Genomic DNA, 17,374 nt, shown 5'->3' with positions numbered 1-17,374 from the left:
TTCACACAAAATCAAAAGAAAACAAGATAAAAAAATGTCATTATGTAAAAATGGTAAAAAGTTGCTTAAGAACTTCAAATATGTAGAAACTTCAAGAACTGTTCAACAAGAGGCAATGTAATCATACGCACATCATAACAAACTCCCTCCAACATATGAAGGTTTTTCTAACAACCCAAACGAATGAACAGCTGGAAGCCTCAATAGCACGAACAATCTCAAAACTGGGTTTGTTTCTAAAGACCCAAAATTGGGTTTGCCGTGTCCAAACTTCTCTCTCTCTCGTCCACCAATAGTCACTTCAACCACTTTTGAAACCCATAACCAATTGCAAACCACAACATACAACCATCGCCAAAATCAAATCAACCACCTCTACCACAACAAAATCAGATCAACCCACAACCCAAAAAAAATAAAGACCCATGAAGCAGAGCGATGTCATCGCAGTGGCTACTCCACCTTTGAAACCCATAACCAATCGCAAACCACAACACACAACCACTGGCAAAATCAAATTAACCACCTCTACCACAACAAAATCAGTTCAACCCACAACCCTAAAAAAAAAAAAAAAAAAAACTGAGACCCACGAAGCAAAATGAAGTCATCGCGGTGGCTACTGTTTAGGTGTGTTTGTGAGACGGAGAGAGAGAGAGAGAGAAGACAACAAACCTAGTGAAACTTTGGCCATGGGTTCCTTGGATGAGATTGAAGAGAGTGAAAGGTGGAAACTGAGATTGGGTGGTTTAGCCATGGATCTGAGGTCGGTGGTGGTGATGGTTGTTTGTGTGTGAGTTTCTGAAAGTGTAGGATTTTTTAATTTAAGGTTATTGTATTTATATAAGAGTAAGATTTTATAAATTTAAGGTTACTGTATGTATATAAGAGAAGAATGTTTTTTGGATTTATGTGAATATGAAATTTTATTTGGATTGATTGGCTCAAGAATGTTTATACCAAGAGATAGTGTGTTCTTCAATTAGAACTTTACAATTTTTGCAAATTTACTTTTAGATCTTATTTTTCTTATTTTTTTATGTATTATTTTGTTTTGGGAGGAGAGAGATGTAAAAGAAAAACCAAAATACATATTTATCCTCAATTTTAACACAAGTGGGTAACGGAGTTCTAACAGAGCGGACCCCAAGTGAGTAAAGTGTTAAGTTTTGAACCACGGGTAGGTAAAGTGAAAATGGACCTAACCACAGGTGGGTTTACTGTAATTTCCCATTTTTTTTAACTAACTATGAACAGTTGGTTCTATATTTATATAGAATCAATGGTAGCCATGTCAGTCATGGGGAGGTAGAATTTTGAAGAAGAAAAAAAAAGTCTAGTTAATGGGTGCCCTTAGGGCATTTGTAATTTAACTATTTGTGTAAATTGCAAATTACACCCCTAAAGTTTAGGGGTGATTGGATTTTACACCTTGAAGTTTTACAATTTAGATTTTATCCCCCTGAAGTTTGGGATGTTTAAATTTTACATCTTGATATTTCAGAATTTGAATTTTACTCCCTAAAGTTTAAGGTTGTTTGGATTTAGAGTGTAAAATCCAAACATTCCTAAAATATAGGGGATAAAATTCAAATTCTGAAATTTCAGGGTATGAATCCAATCACTTCCAAACTTTAGGGGTGTAATTTGCAATTTACCCAAATAGTTAAATAACAAATGCCCTAAGGGCACCCATTAACTAGTCTTTTTTTTTTCTTCTTCAAAATTCTACCTCCACATGACTGACATAGGTACTAAATTGGTTCTATGCTAGCCTTCGATTCTTCAAACCCTCTAAACTTTATGTAATATATGGCATACACATTCTATGCATAGCTTAGTGGAATGATTTTCTTGGACTATAGGATGACCTATATAGAAGGTAATAAATTTACTAGATAGGGAGCTTAATCTTTTTATTTTTTATTTTTATTTTTTTATTATATAAATTATAAATAAGGGTATCTATACAGTGTCAGCTCTACAGTAGATGCAGTTGATGTGGTTGCCTAAGACCCTAAGTAAAAAAAAGTCCCCCAAATTTTAACCAATAGGATTATTTTTTTAATTAATTAAGCCTAAATATTAGCTAACAAATAAAATAAATTTTTGGCTAAAATCCAAAACTGACCTTCTAAGTTTTAACTTTTGTCATTTCGGTTCTCTAAATTTCAGTTTTGCCATTTCAATCATCTAAGTTTCAATTTTTGTCAATTAAGTATTCTGTTAAGCTTCTGTTAGCTCTTTTTGTTTACTAACCAAAACAACACCGTTTTGGGTTGTTTTATTATTTTTTTTATAAATAATTTTGTAATTAAAAAAGTGAAACTATTATTAAAAAAGAAAAGAAAAAGCAGCTAAGGGAAATGACGTTGTTCCCCTACTACCCCTAAAAGCAAAAAAATATCAAAATTAGACCCTAGCCCACTGGAGTACTTGGGAGCTGCTGAGTATACCTAGTTCGCCATAGTAGATGCCACGAAATCCATCTTCTCACTCTCGGTCTATCTCCCCTGTCTCTCTCTCTCTCTCTCTCTCTCAGACAGAACCTCAAACTGAATCTCACGATCTCTCACCCTCGTTGATCCCTAATTCTCTCTCTTTCTCCCTCTTTCTTTCTCCCCCAAATTTCTAAGTTAGGGCTAAATCAGTATCGTGAATAATTTTGATATTTTCGTTTTCAGTAGGGGAACGACTTTGTTCCCCTTAGCTGCTTTTTTTTTTTTTTCAATAACAAATTTGCTTTTTTTAATTATGAAAATAAAGAAATAAAAAATAAAAACCGAAAATGGCGTCGTTTTGGTTAGTAAACAAAAAGAGCTAACAGAATACTTAATTGACAAAAATTGAAACTTAGAGGACTGAAATGACAAAAATTGAAACTTTGAGGGTCAGTTTTGGATTTTAGCTTTTTTTTATTTTTATTTTTATTTTTTTATTATCAAATGAAAGACAAGAAAAAAGAAAAAAAGAAATGCTATGTTCATAACATTTTTACAAAAAATCCTAAATAGCAAGTTGTTACAAGCCGTTATTGATGGCAAAAAAAATAAATAATTCTAGTAGTAGGTTCAAATTAGAATTAGTAACAATTAAACATCTAAGATTTGTTGTGAAAAATATTGTGAATGCAGTACTTTTCAAAAAATAAAAAGTTCACTACATTTTTCACAATAGTTGAATTGACAAACTTTTATTAGTTATCACCTAGATACACCACTAACATCATTTTTTTACTTACCACTATTAATCTACCACATCAATAGGTGTGAAAATTTTGACAAATTTTTTGTGGTTCATGTTAATTAGTAATAGTTTTGCATATAAAACAAGATAATAGAGTTTAAGAAATATTTAATTTTTTAAGTCATAATTATATATATATATATATAAGGCCTCAATGTTAGTTTTCGCCTTAAGCTCCCAAATGCATCAATCCGCCCCTGTATCTATATTTCTTTTAGCACCTAAATATTCCCTTAGGTATGTGTATTTTTTGTCTCATACACATAGTTATTACATAGAGAGTGGTCCCAAGATAGGATTGGAGGTTTTGACCTGAGACCTTATGAAACCTTAAGAACTACTTAGTCAATCCTTTGATGTTGAAGCATAATTGAGTCTTGAAAGCTAAAAAACCAATGGGAAATTGCCCTTCAATTGACTAAAAACTTCAACTTTTTTTTAGTAAACCTTTATTTTATTGCAAAAAGGTCTTACACATAAGTTCAAATCTAAACATGTTTCATTGTTCCAAAATCAGTAGTGTTACAATTTGAATGTTTATGAAAGCCTCGCATATAAAAATGAAAAATCAAATGACAGCAAATTGCAAGGCAAGTGGTCGTGTAGTTGCACTTTTTAGCGAACAAAGAGAGAGATGGTAATAAGACCATTGCGTGCCATATTATACAAGGATTACATCCTTCAAATTACCTACACATTTCATAGAAAATAAGTAATTGTATCCCATCTCAAAACACCATAGTTTTTAAGTTTGAGCAGGATTGTCGGTAATAGCTGCTAAATTTCTCGTTTGCTTAACAGATATTTTACAAAGCTTCGGACAGGGTAATAATCGATGCGAGAGTTAATAGGGTTGTACCAGTGCAATAATTATCTCGTGCATAGAATATATGCATTCTTGCTCTCATTGTGCGTAGACCTCACAATCGTGTATAACCCCACACTTGTATATATCTGATGAATAGGTATGAGAAGATGCTTTCTGGTACCAACAGCTGTTTGGAAGACACCTTCAGAGCTGGACAATTTGCAAAAACATGGCCCCAGATGTGTGAAGTGCTAACTGAACCACGTTGCTTTGGAGATCTGAGATCAGAGTGCAGAGTTCAGAGTCAGGCTTGCCTGTTGCCCATGGACCTACCTCATGTGCACAAAGCAGCCATTTGCTGCAAGATACCAACTTTTATGAATAAATCAATTACTAAGGACATCAAACAGGTGCCCCAGCAATTACAGATCAACTTCAACATGGTTTAAAATTCTAAGTTTTCAAAAAATTGTGAGAGCTTGCTATGCATGAGATAAACCTTTACATGTCAACCAGTGCCATGATTGCAAGACCACCTTGAATCTAATCTAAGAGCAAACAAAGAATGATTTCAGTTGACCCAATCAGATTCTGCCACATGAAAGAATTGGGATGTAATGATGTTGAAGTTTTGGAAGACCAACTCAAATATACATGAAATGATGTTACCATAAATTTTGAAAATCACGTGACTTGTTTAATAATTTAATGAGTTGCATGATTATAATAGTAGAAAGAAAACTTTGTATTTCTAGTCTTCTGGAAAAGGGACCCTTCAGCTTAAGGTGGAAATGAACCACATGCACCACAATAGCTAATCGTATCTAATGTAATCCACAATGTAAACTACTAAAACTAAAAGTCACCTTAGAGAAGAATGACATGCACTAGGATGAAGCCCATGATGGACCAAGGCACGCTTGTCGCTGCAATCAAGCGATGCGCTACGGTTCGAGACCTTGAGACCATCCAAGCCTACGTGATCCGAACCAATTTTACACAAGATAGCTTCCTGCTTAGCAAGTTGATTGAGTCTTATGCCATCACTTTACCAATTAGACAGATTGCACACGCCTATAAACTATTTTCATGGACCCACCAGCCCAACCTCTTCATGTGGAACACCATCATCAGAGGCTACTCCATAAATGACTCGTCATCGCTCAAGGCCATCGCTCTTTACAAAGACATGCACCTCAGTGGCATTTCATCAAACAGTTTCACTTTCGGGTTTGTTCTCAAGGCGTGTTATAATTTACCAAGACTTGAAGAGGGCAAAATGGTCCATTCACAGGTTTTGAAAATGGGTTTAGACTACGAAACCCATGTGGTTAACGGTCTGATCAAATTGTATACCACGTGCGGGCGCGTTGACGAAGCACGCGACCTGTTCGACGAAATGTCTGAACGAGACTTGGTTTCGTGGAGCACCATGGTTTCTGGGTACGTGCAAAATGGGTGTTCTAATGAGGCCTTGGTTTTGTTTAAACAGATGCAAGCTCAGAATGTGAAAGCTGATGAATTTACTTTAGCTAGTGTTGTTGGGGCTTGTGGAGATATGGGTGCTCTTGATTTGGGCAAATGGGTGCATTCTTATATTGATAAAGAAGGTATTGATATTGATATTGTTTTGGGAACTTCACTGGTGGACATGTACTCAAAATGTGGGAGTTTGGATAATGCAATTAGGGTCTTTGAAGGCATGTCTAAGAGGGATGTCATGGCATGGTCTACCATGATTGGAGGGTGTGCCATACACGGGTTTGGTGAGAAAGCTATAAAAGTGTTTCATGCCATGAAAAGTGCCAATGTAAGACCCAATTCTGTTACTTTCACTTGTGTGTTGTGTGCATGTAGCCACTCTGGCTTGGTCAAGGAAGGTTGTCAATATTTCAATAGCATGTCTTTGGATTATGGAATCACTCCCCAAATTGAGCATTATGGATGCATGGTTGATCTATTTTGTCGTGCAGGACTTGTGCTTCGAGCACATAAGTTTATTCAAAAGATGCCCATTAAGCCTAATGCAGTTCTCTGGCGAACATTGCTTGGTGCATGCAAGACTCATGGATATAAAGAACTCAATGAGATTATAACTAGAGAGGTACTTGAGCTAGAGCCTCATAGTGCTGAGAATTTTGTGCTTGTGTCCAATGTTTATGCTTCTCTAGGTAGATGGTCAAGTGTGAGCAAGATTAGGAGCCAAATGAAACACAAGAAAGCTAAGAAACAATATGGTTGGAGCTCTATAGAGATGGGCTTCGTTGTGCACCAGTTTGTGATGGGAGACGAATTACATCCTGAAATCAGACAGATATATCAAATGCTGGATCAAATGGCTAAAAAGTTGAAGCAAGAGGGACATGTAGCTACAACAATTGATGTCTTGCATGATATAGACGAAGAAGAAAAAGAGCATGCATTAGGTTTTAATAGTGAGAGGCTGGCTATTGCTTATGGATTACTTCGCTTATCAAAGGACTCGCCAATTAGGATAGTGAAAAATCTTAGAGTGTGTACTGACTGTCATTCAGTCATAAAGTTGATTTCTAGTGTCTACAAGCGAGACATAATTGTTAGAGATCGAATTCGTTTCCACCACTTTAGAGAGGGGAAGTGTTCCTGCAATGATTACTGGTAATTAGATCGAATGCTTGTTCAACTTCTAATATTTATACACTGAGACTTGACATACCAACACAAATATTATTGCTGTTGTAAACCTCTTGTTGAGATGTATATCAAAACAAGCAATTTCAAATTTTCACTGTCCTGAGACTTAACATAATGTGGCTTTCTTCTCTTTTTCTTTCTTACATTTCCTTCTTACCTTTTTCTCTCAGTCCTTAAAAAATTCCTTACCACATACGGTTCTAGTTGGGTATTTCTACAGTTAGGGATGCTATTTTTCATATTTGATTTGAATGAAAAATGCTCGTTACTGAAATAATATTCATATTAAAGACTACTCTAAGATATTTGGGAACTGCTCATTCAACTTAAATAAGAAGACATTTGAACAAAACAAAAGGACACAAAAAATAATCCAGCAAATCAACCTGAACATCCACTTTTAACATTGCAAATGAATTATGTTCAAGTTCCAGTGACATAGAAGGGGGTTGTACCCAATTCTCAGAGCTTTTGCTTTTGCGGGGTATAGAAGAACTGATTCGTAGGCAGCACTACTTTCCAATTTATGGAGAGGCTGATTTCCGTACTTGAACCCATGACACGTCGCTTTTGGTGGAAGGTGCATTTGCCACCGCACCGAGGGATAATCCTCATAGTGGAAACTGGAAACATAGTGCAACTTGCAAGATGCTTGATTATTTGAGAGAAAATGGATAGTTGGTACTGCAGATTTGATCATAGAAAAAAGGAAATATTTCTAATGAATCTGTAGCATATACAGTAACTTGACTGCTTTAAAACCAAATAATTTTAAAAAAATAAAAATAAATAGAAAAAAGGTTGAAATGCAGAATGCACTATATAGTTAGGTGTGTCCAAGAACCATGTTAGCCAATAGTTCAGTTCTTCCCCCTTGTTTTGAATTGGTGCTATTGGATCATGTTGTAACCACCAATTTGCAGAAGTGAAAGTTAAGTCAGACAAGATTTGAAATGTCTAGTCATTAATGGATAAGCTCAGTCCAACACAAGTAAGATAGAATCCATCCAGAGCATCTAGAAGTTCATTCAAGTAGGAATAATACCAGTTAGGATGCAGCACAAACTCGCACTCAACATCAGGAATCTTTTGCTGCAGATCCTGTAAATTCATCTACAGTTGACAAAATGCTGATCACAAAATTTCTGCTCCAAACCCATTCATCACAAGAAGATTTCCTTATAAAGAGCAGTTTAGACAATAAGTAAGCACCTGGTGAAATAAGACCGTAGATCATCAATGTAAATATAAATGATTCTACAAATTGAATAAGCTACCCCGAGAATGACCTATTACTAATTCTGAAAAGTTGATTTAAATATTTAATCTAGTACAATTAAAATTAGTTACTTAAGAGTGCTGGCTTAGTTGGTAGAGTCTCTTGGCTTCGTAGAAGAGACCTCAGATCTAATCTCACCTTCACAACAACACCACCACCCCCCTCCCCCCCCCTCCAATATCATGCGGACAATTCATAGTTTTAAGTATTCCTAACACTGAGTAACAAGAAGACAACTCTCAGATTAAAAGGTACAATTGCAACCCAGTCATTCTGACAACATCACTTGCCCAACTTGGTTCAAGGATTCCGTTTTGTTGGGCTTGTCACAGATAAGTTGGTATAAGATTTCTGATTAGAGATCGATTTAAGTGAAAGCATGAAAAGACATGAAAACAAGATTCAGAAAGTTAATCTCAAGGTTGTAACATTTCATTATAAACACTGAAGCTTGGTACAGGTATGGTATACTTCCATACAGATGACAACTTACATAAATTGAACCTATATACACCAAAGCATAAACTTGCCATTACAGTTGAAAAGGCTAATTATTTGCAGAACAAACAAGCACATGAGGACTCTTTGAGTACTCTTGCTATTTCAAATAACAAAGAACAAACTTGACATGAACCACATGAAGAACACTCATACAAAGAGCACTCTTTGAGAAACTCTTGTTATTTCCAACCATGAAATGATTTTGAGCAATTCACCTGACACTAACTGAAAGGAGCTTTTTCCAAGATTTCCCTCAGATTGCTGAAACCAATAGAGCACGCTAGAATCATGAGCTCCTTGCCTAGTCCCATGCAGAGGGATTCAGTTCCCACATCCAGCTTGAGCTGAGAAAAGGAAAAACAATATACTTTGAATTACATTCCACTTTAATAAACTAATGCCTTTGGCTAATTAAAGAAAGCAACCATAAAATACATTCAATAGCAATAAATTTAGAAATCCAGGACTCAGTTTCTTAATGCAATACAACCTAATAAGGTGGGCAGCCGTTAATGGTACAGTTACATGAGGTGTACTTCGTATTTTTTTGGGGTCAGTGTCTACCCTCACTATACAGAGTTGTTACCTTGACCCATCAAAATACTTCATTAAAGCTATTGGAATACAAGACCAAAGTCCCTCACACACACATCTCCTTCCTCACTGCCATCAATTTGGCACTCACATCCCCCAACCTACCATGGAACCAGGTATCATCTCCGCTTTAAAATTTTTCTACTTTGAACTTGATAAATATTCATGCTCTTGCAAATGACAAGCAATTGATAGAATTCTAAGACTATACACAATCGCAGTCATTGCAAAAGTGTTGGTAGAAATCAAGCGCAATTGAGTGCACAGCTCAAATGCATTATATTATACACAATCCAAAATCTCTAAAATCCATAACTGACAGTATCCATTTAATGATTCCACAATCCAAAGTATACACCATAAATAGACCATCAACATTCTACAAGAAGGTTTGCATACACAATTACAAACTTTCACCAAGTATAACAACCAAACTAATAAGTTAACATATATAAACATGTGTGAAGCAATACTACCTCAAAATTCCTCAAACTATACACACCCTACCAACATAAACATTAATCAATCACAATCTTATACTATAGTTACTACACATAATATTACATATTATATTATTGACCTCAGTGGATACCTTAAACATCACACCTCAACGGCCACGCAATGCACGATGGAGGATCCACGGGGCACGGTTCTGACCTTCTCAACCCACCCAATTTGCCCCCACAACTCTCCACTCTCCCTCATCTCCACACCAATCTCTGCACACCAAATTTCCATCTCTCTCTTCCCTTTCTCCTCCCAAAGTACAACCAACTTCCCTCCCAAATTCGCCATCGTGGCACCGCAAAGAAACCTCGAAAGCCCGCCCTCCAACCCCTTAACCTCCCTCCACGCGCCCTCCCGCGCGTGAAACCCACGTATCTTCCCCAAATAATCGTAGCAATACAAAACCCCACCCACAACGCACGCTCTCCCCCTCCACCCGAAATCCAGTTCCCCCTCCACGCGCCCCCACGCGCTCTCTCTCGCGTCGTACACAATCCCCCCTCTATCCGCCATCGCGTAGACCTTCCCATCCATCACCGCACTCGCGTGCATCCACTTGTCCCGGATCAGAACCGGGCTCTCGACCCGTTCCCATTTCTGGACCTTCGGGTCAAACCGCTCGGCCCAATGGGCCGACTTGGCCCACGAATCAGTAACACACCCACCCATGACGTAGATGTTTTCATCCACAACACCCGCAGCGGAAAACTCGCGGGCGACCCGCATGTTGGGGCCGGGTCGCCATATGTTGAAACGACAATCTAGAATCCAGACATGGGATGTGGGAACATCGTTGGTGGAGCCACCAATTACATAGATAGAGGGGCCCAGTGAGGCGATTGAGGAGCCAACGGTGGAAGTAGAGGGGATAGGTGGGACTGGGAAGAGGGAGTGAGAGGAATTGGAATTGGAGCCGAGGCAGAACCAGAGGAGAGAAGAGGAGACAGAGGAGCGGAGAGAAAGGTAGAGGAGGGGTTGAGAGGAGTGGAGGAGAGATCGAGTGGCGAAGAAGAGAGGGGAGGAGAGGAGGGAGTGGATGGGTTTTGAGACTATGGACAGTGTTGGGTGGTGGCACCGGGGTATTCGAGCTAGGATGTTCAAGCCCAAGTCGTCTGGGAGAGATGGAATTAACGGTTGTTGTGGTTGTGGTTGGGACTCGGTGGCGCTGGCGCTGGCGCTGGCGGTGGACATGAGTTGCCGGAGAGTCTGTGTGGATGGGAAAAAGGTTGTTGGGGTGGACGTATCTGTTTTGGTATGAGGGACCTTTTGGGCTATTAAGAAAAGAAAAGAAAATTGTTTGTTGTGCTAATCTGGGCCCGATATTTAGTCCGAAAATTGAGGCCCAATGTTGTCTTCTGCTTGAAATCTTGCTTCTGACTTTTAGGAAACGTTTTTGTGCAATGGGCTTTTGAATGGAATAGGGTACTGGACTCAATCAATTGGTAAGAGCTTTAAGGTTCGAATTTCCTCTTCTCTTTATAAGTCGTAACTATGAAATCATAAAAATACTATAAAACGGAATGAATGGTTGATAAGGACCTATATACGCATTATTTAATATTTTAAATAATACATTATTACATTCAGAATTACATATATTGGGGGCTAAAATTGTGTCAAATATGAAATACCCTCTGGATTTCTCTCTATAAGTATTTAATATGGTTATAAAAGTCGTAGATAGATTTTCAATAGATTGATCCTACCTACGTAGCCATTACGGTAATTACCGTATAGGTGTGTATTATGAATGAGTAATTTTGGTGCCAGCACAATTCTGGTGTGGTACATAGACCTACTATCATTCTTTCATTAATACAACTCACCACATAAACACATTGTAGTCAAAATTGTACCTTTTAATGTGACACCAGAATTATCATTCTTTCATTAATACGACTCGCCACATAAACGCGTTGTGACCAAAATTGTACCTTTTGATGTTAACACCAGAATTTTTCTTATGAATGGGACATGACATGCACTCTACAATAAATGTTCTGAGGACTTGTACAAGTGCATGTTACACCTCTCTCTCTCTCTCTTTATATATATATATATATATATATTTTTTTTTTTTTTGAGATGCGAGCCATCTAAATTGACTTTGAAAAATTGACTTCCTCAAAACAAAATTCCTCCAAATTAAACTTCTGCGCCATATATTATTAGTAGGAGTGGAGGCACTGACAAATGATAACGAAAGCAGAACACACACTGACATGCTTACTTTATTTTCAGCCCGGTAGTATTTCAATGTTTTTGAAAGAATTAATCCTTTTCCATTTTTGTTAATTTTTGGTTATATATATATATAAACTTAAACACATATTTTTAATTTTTAAATAACATTATAAGTATTTTTACATATTTTTATATCTATATATATTTTTTAAAAAATTAAAAATTATTATTTAAACACACATATCAAATGTACCATTTCTTTTTATATGGGAGAGAAAAAGCATGTAATCATTATTTGCAAAAACAAATTTGTCAATAACACTTCACAATAAATACATAATTAATCATAATAAAATATGTTTATATTTTTCATCGTGTCAATGACATAGTTAATGAAATTGACACCTAATGTCTCTTTCATGAAAAATTATTAGGTACTCTCAAAATATTATAAATACGTACATTCTTCTCTCATATGAATGGTAGGTCTTATTATGAATTTAATTAGTAGAACCCACCATTCATGTGAAAGAAAAAAATACACATTTATAATACTCTACGAATATACAATAATTTTCTCCCTCTCTCATACTCTCTCTCAGTCTCTCTCTCTCTCTCTTTCTCTCTACCAATTGCAAATCTCAAAGCGTTACTTACCCTCTCTCACACATTTCTATCGAAAAATGTGCTTGCCGTTTTCAGCTTAAAAATCTATGGTCTAATTAAATGCTCTCTCTGAACAAAATTAACATACCCTCTTGAATTGCCATATCGTTTAGCTCAAAATTATATATAAATGAAAAAAGAATTGCCGTAACGTCATTACTCATTAATCATTATTCATCAAAACACACACACACACACACATCCCCAACCTCCCTCATACAATTTCTGCCCTGCCCAACGTGAACTCTCCCCCTCCTCTCATTTTTTTTTTTTTAATTTTAGTAACTGTCACAAATTTTTTATTCTTCTATTAAATCCCTCCTCCTCCTCTATATCTCCTCCTCTATATATTGACATCTCACCCCACCCACCAATCCTCCAATCACAAATTTACACTCTCAAGTCTCAACAAACACTGTCTCTCTCTCTCTCTCTCTATCACAAAGTTCACTTTTTTCCTTCAAAAATGGAGTTGGGTTTAGTCACAAAAGACACAACCTGGTGGGTTTTCACAGTACCAGCTTTCCTTGGCTCCAAAACCCTTCTTGATGGGTATGTTTTGGTTGCGACCCTTATGGCCTTTGTGTCTCTCTCTCTTCTCACTTGGGCTTTTGCCAGTGGTGGAATTGCATGGAAAAATGGTAGGAACCAAAAAGGTCCAGTTCCAATCTCTGGGCCTAGAGGCTTACCTTTATTCGGTAGCCTATTCACTCTAAGCCGTGGCTTAGCTCACCGTTCCTTGGCCGCCATGGCTTGGAGCAGAGCCACTACCACTCAACTCATGGCTTTTAGCCTCGGCTCCACTCCAGTTGTTGTGGCTTCAGACCCTTTCACTGCCAAAGAAATCTTAACCTCTCCCAACTTCGCTGACAGACCCATCAAACAGTCGGCTAAGAGCCTCATGTTTAGCCGAGCCATCGGCTTCGCTCCAAACGGCACTTACTGGCGCCTCTTGAGAAAAATCGCTTCCTCACACCTCTTCGCACCCCGGCGAATCTTAGCCCACGAACCTAAACGCCAGCTAGAGTGCGCCGCCATGTTGAGCAACATAGGAACCGAGCAGAAACTCAGCGGCACCGTTTTGCTGCGTAAGCACCTCCAAGCCGCCTCGTTGAACAACATCATGGGAAGCGTTTTCGGCAAGAGATACGACACGGAAACGGCGCAAGATAGCGAAGAACTGGACGAGCTCAAAGACATGGTTCAGGAAGGGTTTGAGCTTTTGGGTGCTTTCAACTGGTCTGATTACCTTCCATGGCTGAGTTATTTCTATGACCCATTTCGTATAAAGGAACGCTGTTCTAAACTCGTTCCCCGAGTCAGGAAACTCGTCCGAGACATCATTAAGGAACACCGCGCCGCTGGGCCTAGAAGTCTCTCCGATAACGCTGATTTCGTTGATGTTTTGCTCTCTTTGGATGGTGAAGAGAAGCTTCAAGAGGATGACATGGTTGCTGTATTATGGGTATCTAAAAAATACAACTTTTTTTTTCTTCTTTATATATAAAATTTTTATTCTATCTAGGTATACTGAGTCAACTCAAGTACTGAGTTCTGGGTTACTGTGCAGGAAATGATATTTAGAGGGACTGACACAACGGCGTTGTTAACTGAGTGGGTAATGGCCGAGTTGATATTACACCCAGAAGTGCAAGAAAAGCTTTATAAGGAGATTGACAACGCGGTGGGGAATAAAGCGGTGACAGATGCTGACGTGGCGGGACTACCATATTTACAATCCGTGGTGAAAGAGACTCTCCGGGTTCACCCACCCGGCCCATTGCTCTCATGGGCCCGATTGTCCACGTCGGATGTCCAGCTCAGCAACGGGATGCTGATTCCCGCCAAAACAACGGCGATGGTGAACATGTGGGCCATCACGCATGACCCGAAAGTGTGGGAGGACCCACTTGAGTTCAAGCCCGAGAGGTTTATGGAGGCTGACGTGGACGTGAGGGGTTGTGATCTGAGGCTTGCACCCTTTGGAGCTGGCCGTAGGGTTTGCCCAGGCAAGAACCTTGGGTTAGTCACTGTGAACCTTTGGGTGGCTAAGCTGGTCCAAGGTTTCACTTGGGTTCAAGATGGGTCCAACCCAGTTGATCTCAGTGAGGTTCTGAAACTGTCTTGTGAGATGAAGTACCCTCTACATGCTATTGCTGTGCCAAGGACTAGTAGTAATATTTCTATCTAGGTTTTTTTCTTTTAGGGTATGATGTATAATTAGTATTATTAACTGCTGACTCTGGGTTTGATTAGCCAGTATTAAGAGTAATCCTTAATAGACTATGGTTCAGCTATCAAACCTGTTTGATATGTGCTTGATGAATATTTTTATATTAGATAATATTTCAATTTTGTTTTTTTTGGCTAAGAGCATTAGCATTGCCATATCTAAGGGAAATTTGGCATTTGCAGCCTTAAAATCATCTACATCATAAAATTGTAAAGGCAAGTATTGTAAATTTTTTGCAATACTTGCTACAGTACAATTCTAAAGATAGAATTGCACTGTAGCAATATTGTAAAAAAAATATATATATATATTTTATCTCTACTCTCTCTCTCCTCTGTCTCTCATTTTTTCTGTTCTCTTCTTTCTCTTCCGTCTCTGCTTCTCCATCTGCTCTCTTGTCTCTGCTCTCCATCTGCTCTCTCATCTCTCTCATTTTTTTGAATAGGTTTGCTCCGGTGGCTTCGGTGATGATTTATTTTTGAATGGGTTTGCTGCGGTGGCTCCAGTGATGATGTTTTTTGAATGGGTTTGAATGGGTTTGCTCCAGTGGCTCCGATGATGATTTTTTTTGAATGGGTTTGCTCCGGTGATGATTTTTTTTTTGAATGGGTTTGAATGGGCTTGCTCCGGTGATGATTTTTTTGATTGGTGGCCTGGGTTTCAAATCAGCGGCGTGGGTTTCAGATCGGTGGCTTGGGTTTGCTGATCAGTGGACTGGTTTGATGGTTTGTGTGTGTGGCTCTGTTGATGGTTTGTGTTTGTGTGTGTGGCTTTGTTGCTGGTTTGATGTTTGTGTTTGTCTGTGTGGGTGTGGTGATGGTTTTGGATAGGTTGATCGATGTATCATGAGTGTGTGTGTTGAACCGGTGCTAGAGGTTGAGAGAGAGAAGAATAGAAATGGCTATTGGAAAGCCCAAGAAAACGGTTGGAAAGAAATAATAAAAAAATGTTAAAAAATAATATTTTAATAAAAATAGAGTTTTGAAATGTGGAGGTATTGTAAAATGGTATGGTATATTAATAAAGTGGTGTTTTAAAATGGTAAAATAGAATAGCATTGGAATTTTCCAATGCTAAGCTCTAGGTGAAAAAAGAAAAAAGAAAAAAAAGAAGGTATTTGTATGATCAGTTGTAACAATCCTAATCGTATTGTTTATGATTATGGTAGTTGACTCATGACTTGTAAGTGTGTTTTAAAAAAAAAAAAAAAAATTCGTTGAGTCATGGTAGCTCTTACTGTTAACCTAAATCAACTCATGTTTCTGTTGCGGATATTAACAATGTCATTATAACGATAAATACACTACATTACTATTACATTTGATTTCGTGGACTTATTTTCTTTACGGTGAATCAGTGGGCGTGCAATAAGAGAGGTTTCACTTTATTACTTTAAGCATAGATGGTGTTCCCTTTAGATGGTATAACAATTATTTATTATTTGACGAATACATTCCCATAACAATGAGTTTAAGAACACAATATTTTCACAAATGGTGAAATAATCTATTGTGATTAGTGTGCAATAAAAATGGAGTTAGTGATGTTCCCAAGTGATGTTCCCAAAACCCAAATGAATGGTCCAATTACAAATGACCATGTCAACAATTATGAAAAATGTCGTGACTCTAATATTATTTTTTGTGAAATGTTAATGAGTTCATGTAAGTGGAGTTTTATGTTGGAAGTAGTATAAATTTTAAAATATCCTTATTGGTGAAAGTTGAAAAGAAATTAATTAATTTATATGAGTTCTAGTTAGTTCAGCTAGTGTAATTGACTGTCTCAAATAAATAAATAAACTAGTGTAACTGAATAAGATATGTTTGGTTTAAACCATACCTACTCTAAGAACCAATTGATAACTTAGCTTGATAATAAAAAATAATTATCATAGAATAGACATAAATTCAGACTAAATTGTATCTATCAAAAATAAAATAAAAATAATTAATTAACCTATAACAAGAAGTAATCTTATTTTATGACATACATTAACTACATATACTGTCAGAACTATTGTTTGTTAAAGAATAATGTAGTTCAATGCATTCAAGAAATCACAATGCGCGACTCAAGGTGATGCTACATGCAAAAAATAAAAGAAGCTAAAGGACAAAGAAAAGTGCTAGGAACACAAAAAGATCACAAAATCATCGCTGCAACTCTCCACATGGCAAACTATGGATGGTGAAGGTTGGTAGGTCCACACATTCACCATTCTCAACTCGCCACGTAGCTAATTGTGATAAAAGTTGCGCCATTTTTTATCTCTCTAGCATTGCTTAAGGAAAAATTGAAGATCGTATAGCGATATCTGTTTAGAGCATCAGCATTGGTGGTACAAAAAATTTAGCAATTTGGCACTACAAAAAGCTATTTAATCTATTTTACCACCTCACTTTAGAAAATACCCAACATCAGTGGTTTTATTTTAACGTTCAACACAATAAAATAATATAAACAACACAACGCAATAATATATTTGAAAGCTCAAATAGCGTGAAAACATTATAACTTGTTTAGACCCCTAATTCTTAATTACGACTTAATTAATTTTAATCTAAACAAAATTGATGCAGAATATACGTGATTAGAAAATTAATTAATTGAAGCACTCAACAATTGTATGGATGAACGAATAAGTGCAATGCTAAAATGGAAAGGGCAGTGGGTAAAAGAA

At 37.3% G+C, this 17,374-nt stretch overlaps 2 protein-coding genes across 10 annotated transcripts; one reads left to right on the top strand and one right to left on the bottom strand.

Moving 5' to 3' along the window:
• Positions 1-3,926: 3,926 nt before the first annotated feature.
• Positions 3,927-10,884, bottom strand: LOC126733246 (F-box/kelch-repeat protein SKIP6). Of its 9 annotated transcripts, none has more exons than XR_007659654.1 (6): positions 9,694-10,884; positions 8,723-8,851; positions 7,773-7,939; positions 7,183-7,411; positions 4,921-6,354; positions 3,927-4,412 (listed from the first exon to the last, which is right to left on the bottom strand). XR_007659654.1 is itself a non-coding variant. In XM_050436469.1 (5 exons), exons 3-5 carry the CDS (start codon positions 7,804-7,806, stop codon positions 4,259-4,261), a joined length of 417 nt encoding a protein of 138 aa, XP_050292426.1. In that variant the 5' UTR covers positions 7,807-7,905; positions 8,723-8,851; positions 9,694-9,705; the 3' UTR covers positions 3,927-4,258. The 9 variants fall into 9 exon arrangements, 2 of the variants coding, with proteins under 2 accessions (XP_050292426.1, XP_050292424.1); XR_007659656.1 differs by having other exon boundaries at positions 3,927-4,332; XR_007659655.1 differs by lacking the exon at positions 4,921-6,354.
• Positions 10,885-12,735: 1,851 nt separating this feature from the next.
• Positions 12,736-15,678, top strand: LOC126733245 (cytochrome P450 78A7-like). Its single transcript, XM_050436466.1, has 3 exons — positions 12,736-13,923; positions 14,029-14,632; positions 15,137-15,678. The coding sequence occupies exons 1-3, from the start codon at positions 12,925-12,927 to the stop codon at positions 15,157-15,159; spliced, it is 1,626 nt and encodes a 541-aa protein (XP_050292423.1). The 5' UTR covers positions 12,736-12,924; the 3' UTR covers positions 15,160-15,678.
• Positions 15,679-17,374: the final 1,696 nt, after the last annotated feature.

The sequence above is a fragment of the Quercus robur genome, chromosome 6, assembly GCF_932294415.1.
Source record: "Quercus robur chromosome 6, dhQueRobu3.1, whole genome shotgun sequence".
Lineage (NCBI taxonomy): Eukaryota > Viridiplantae > Streptophyta > Magnoliopsida > Fagales > Fagaceae > Quercus > Quercus robur.
Note: the sequence above shows the minus strand (reverse complement) of the source record. Positions and strands in the feature narration are given on the sequence as shown.

Excerpts from the sequence above, each read along its gene's own strand:
- LOC126733246 (XM_050436467.1), bottom strand. The coding sequence starts at position 10,799 with ATGTCCACCGCCAGCGCCAGCGCCAGCGCCACCGAGTCCCAACCACAA.
- LOC126733245 (XM_050436466.1), top strand. The coding sequence starts at position 12,925 with ATGGAGTTGGGTTTAGTCACAAAAGACACAACCTGGTGGGTTTTCACA. Across the intron at positions 13,924-14,028 it reads ACATGGTTGCTGTATTATGG|GAAATGATATTTAGAGGGAC; the intron begins GTATCTAAAAAA and ends GTTACTGTGCAG. Across the intron at positions 14,633-15,136 it reads TGCTGTGCCAAGGACTAGTA|GTTTGCTCCGGTGGCTTCGG; the intron begins GTAATATTTCTA and ends TTTTTTGAATAG.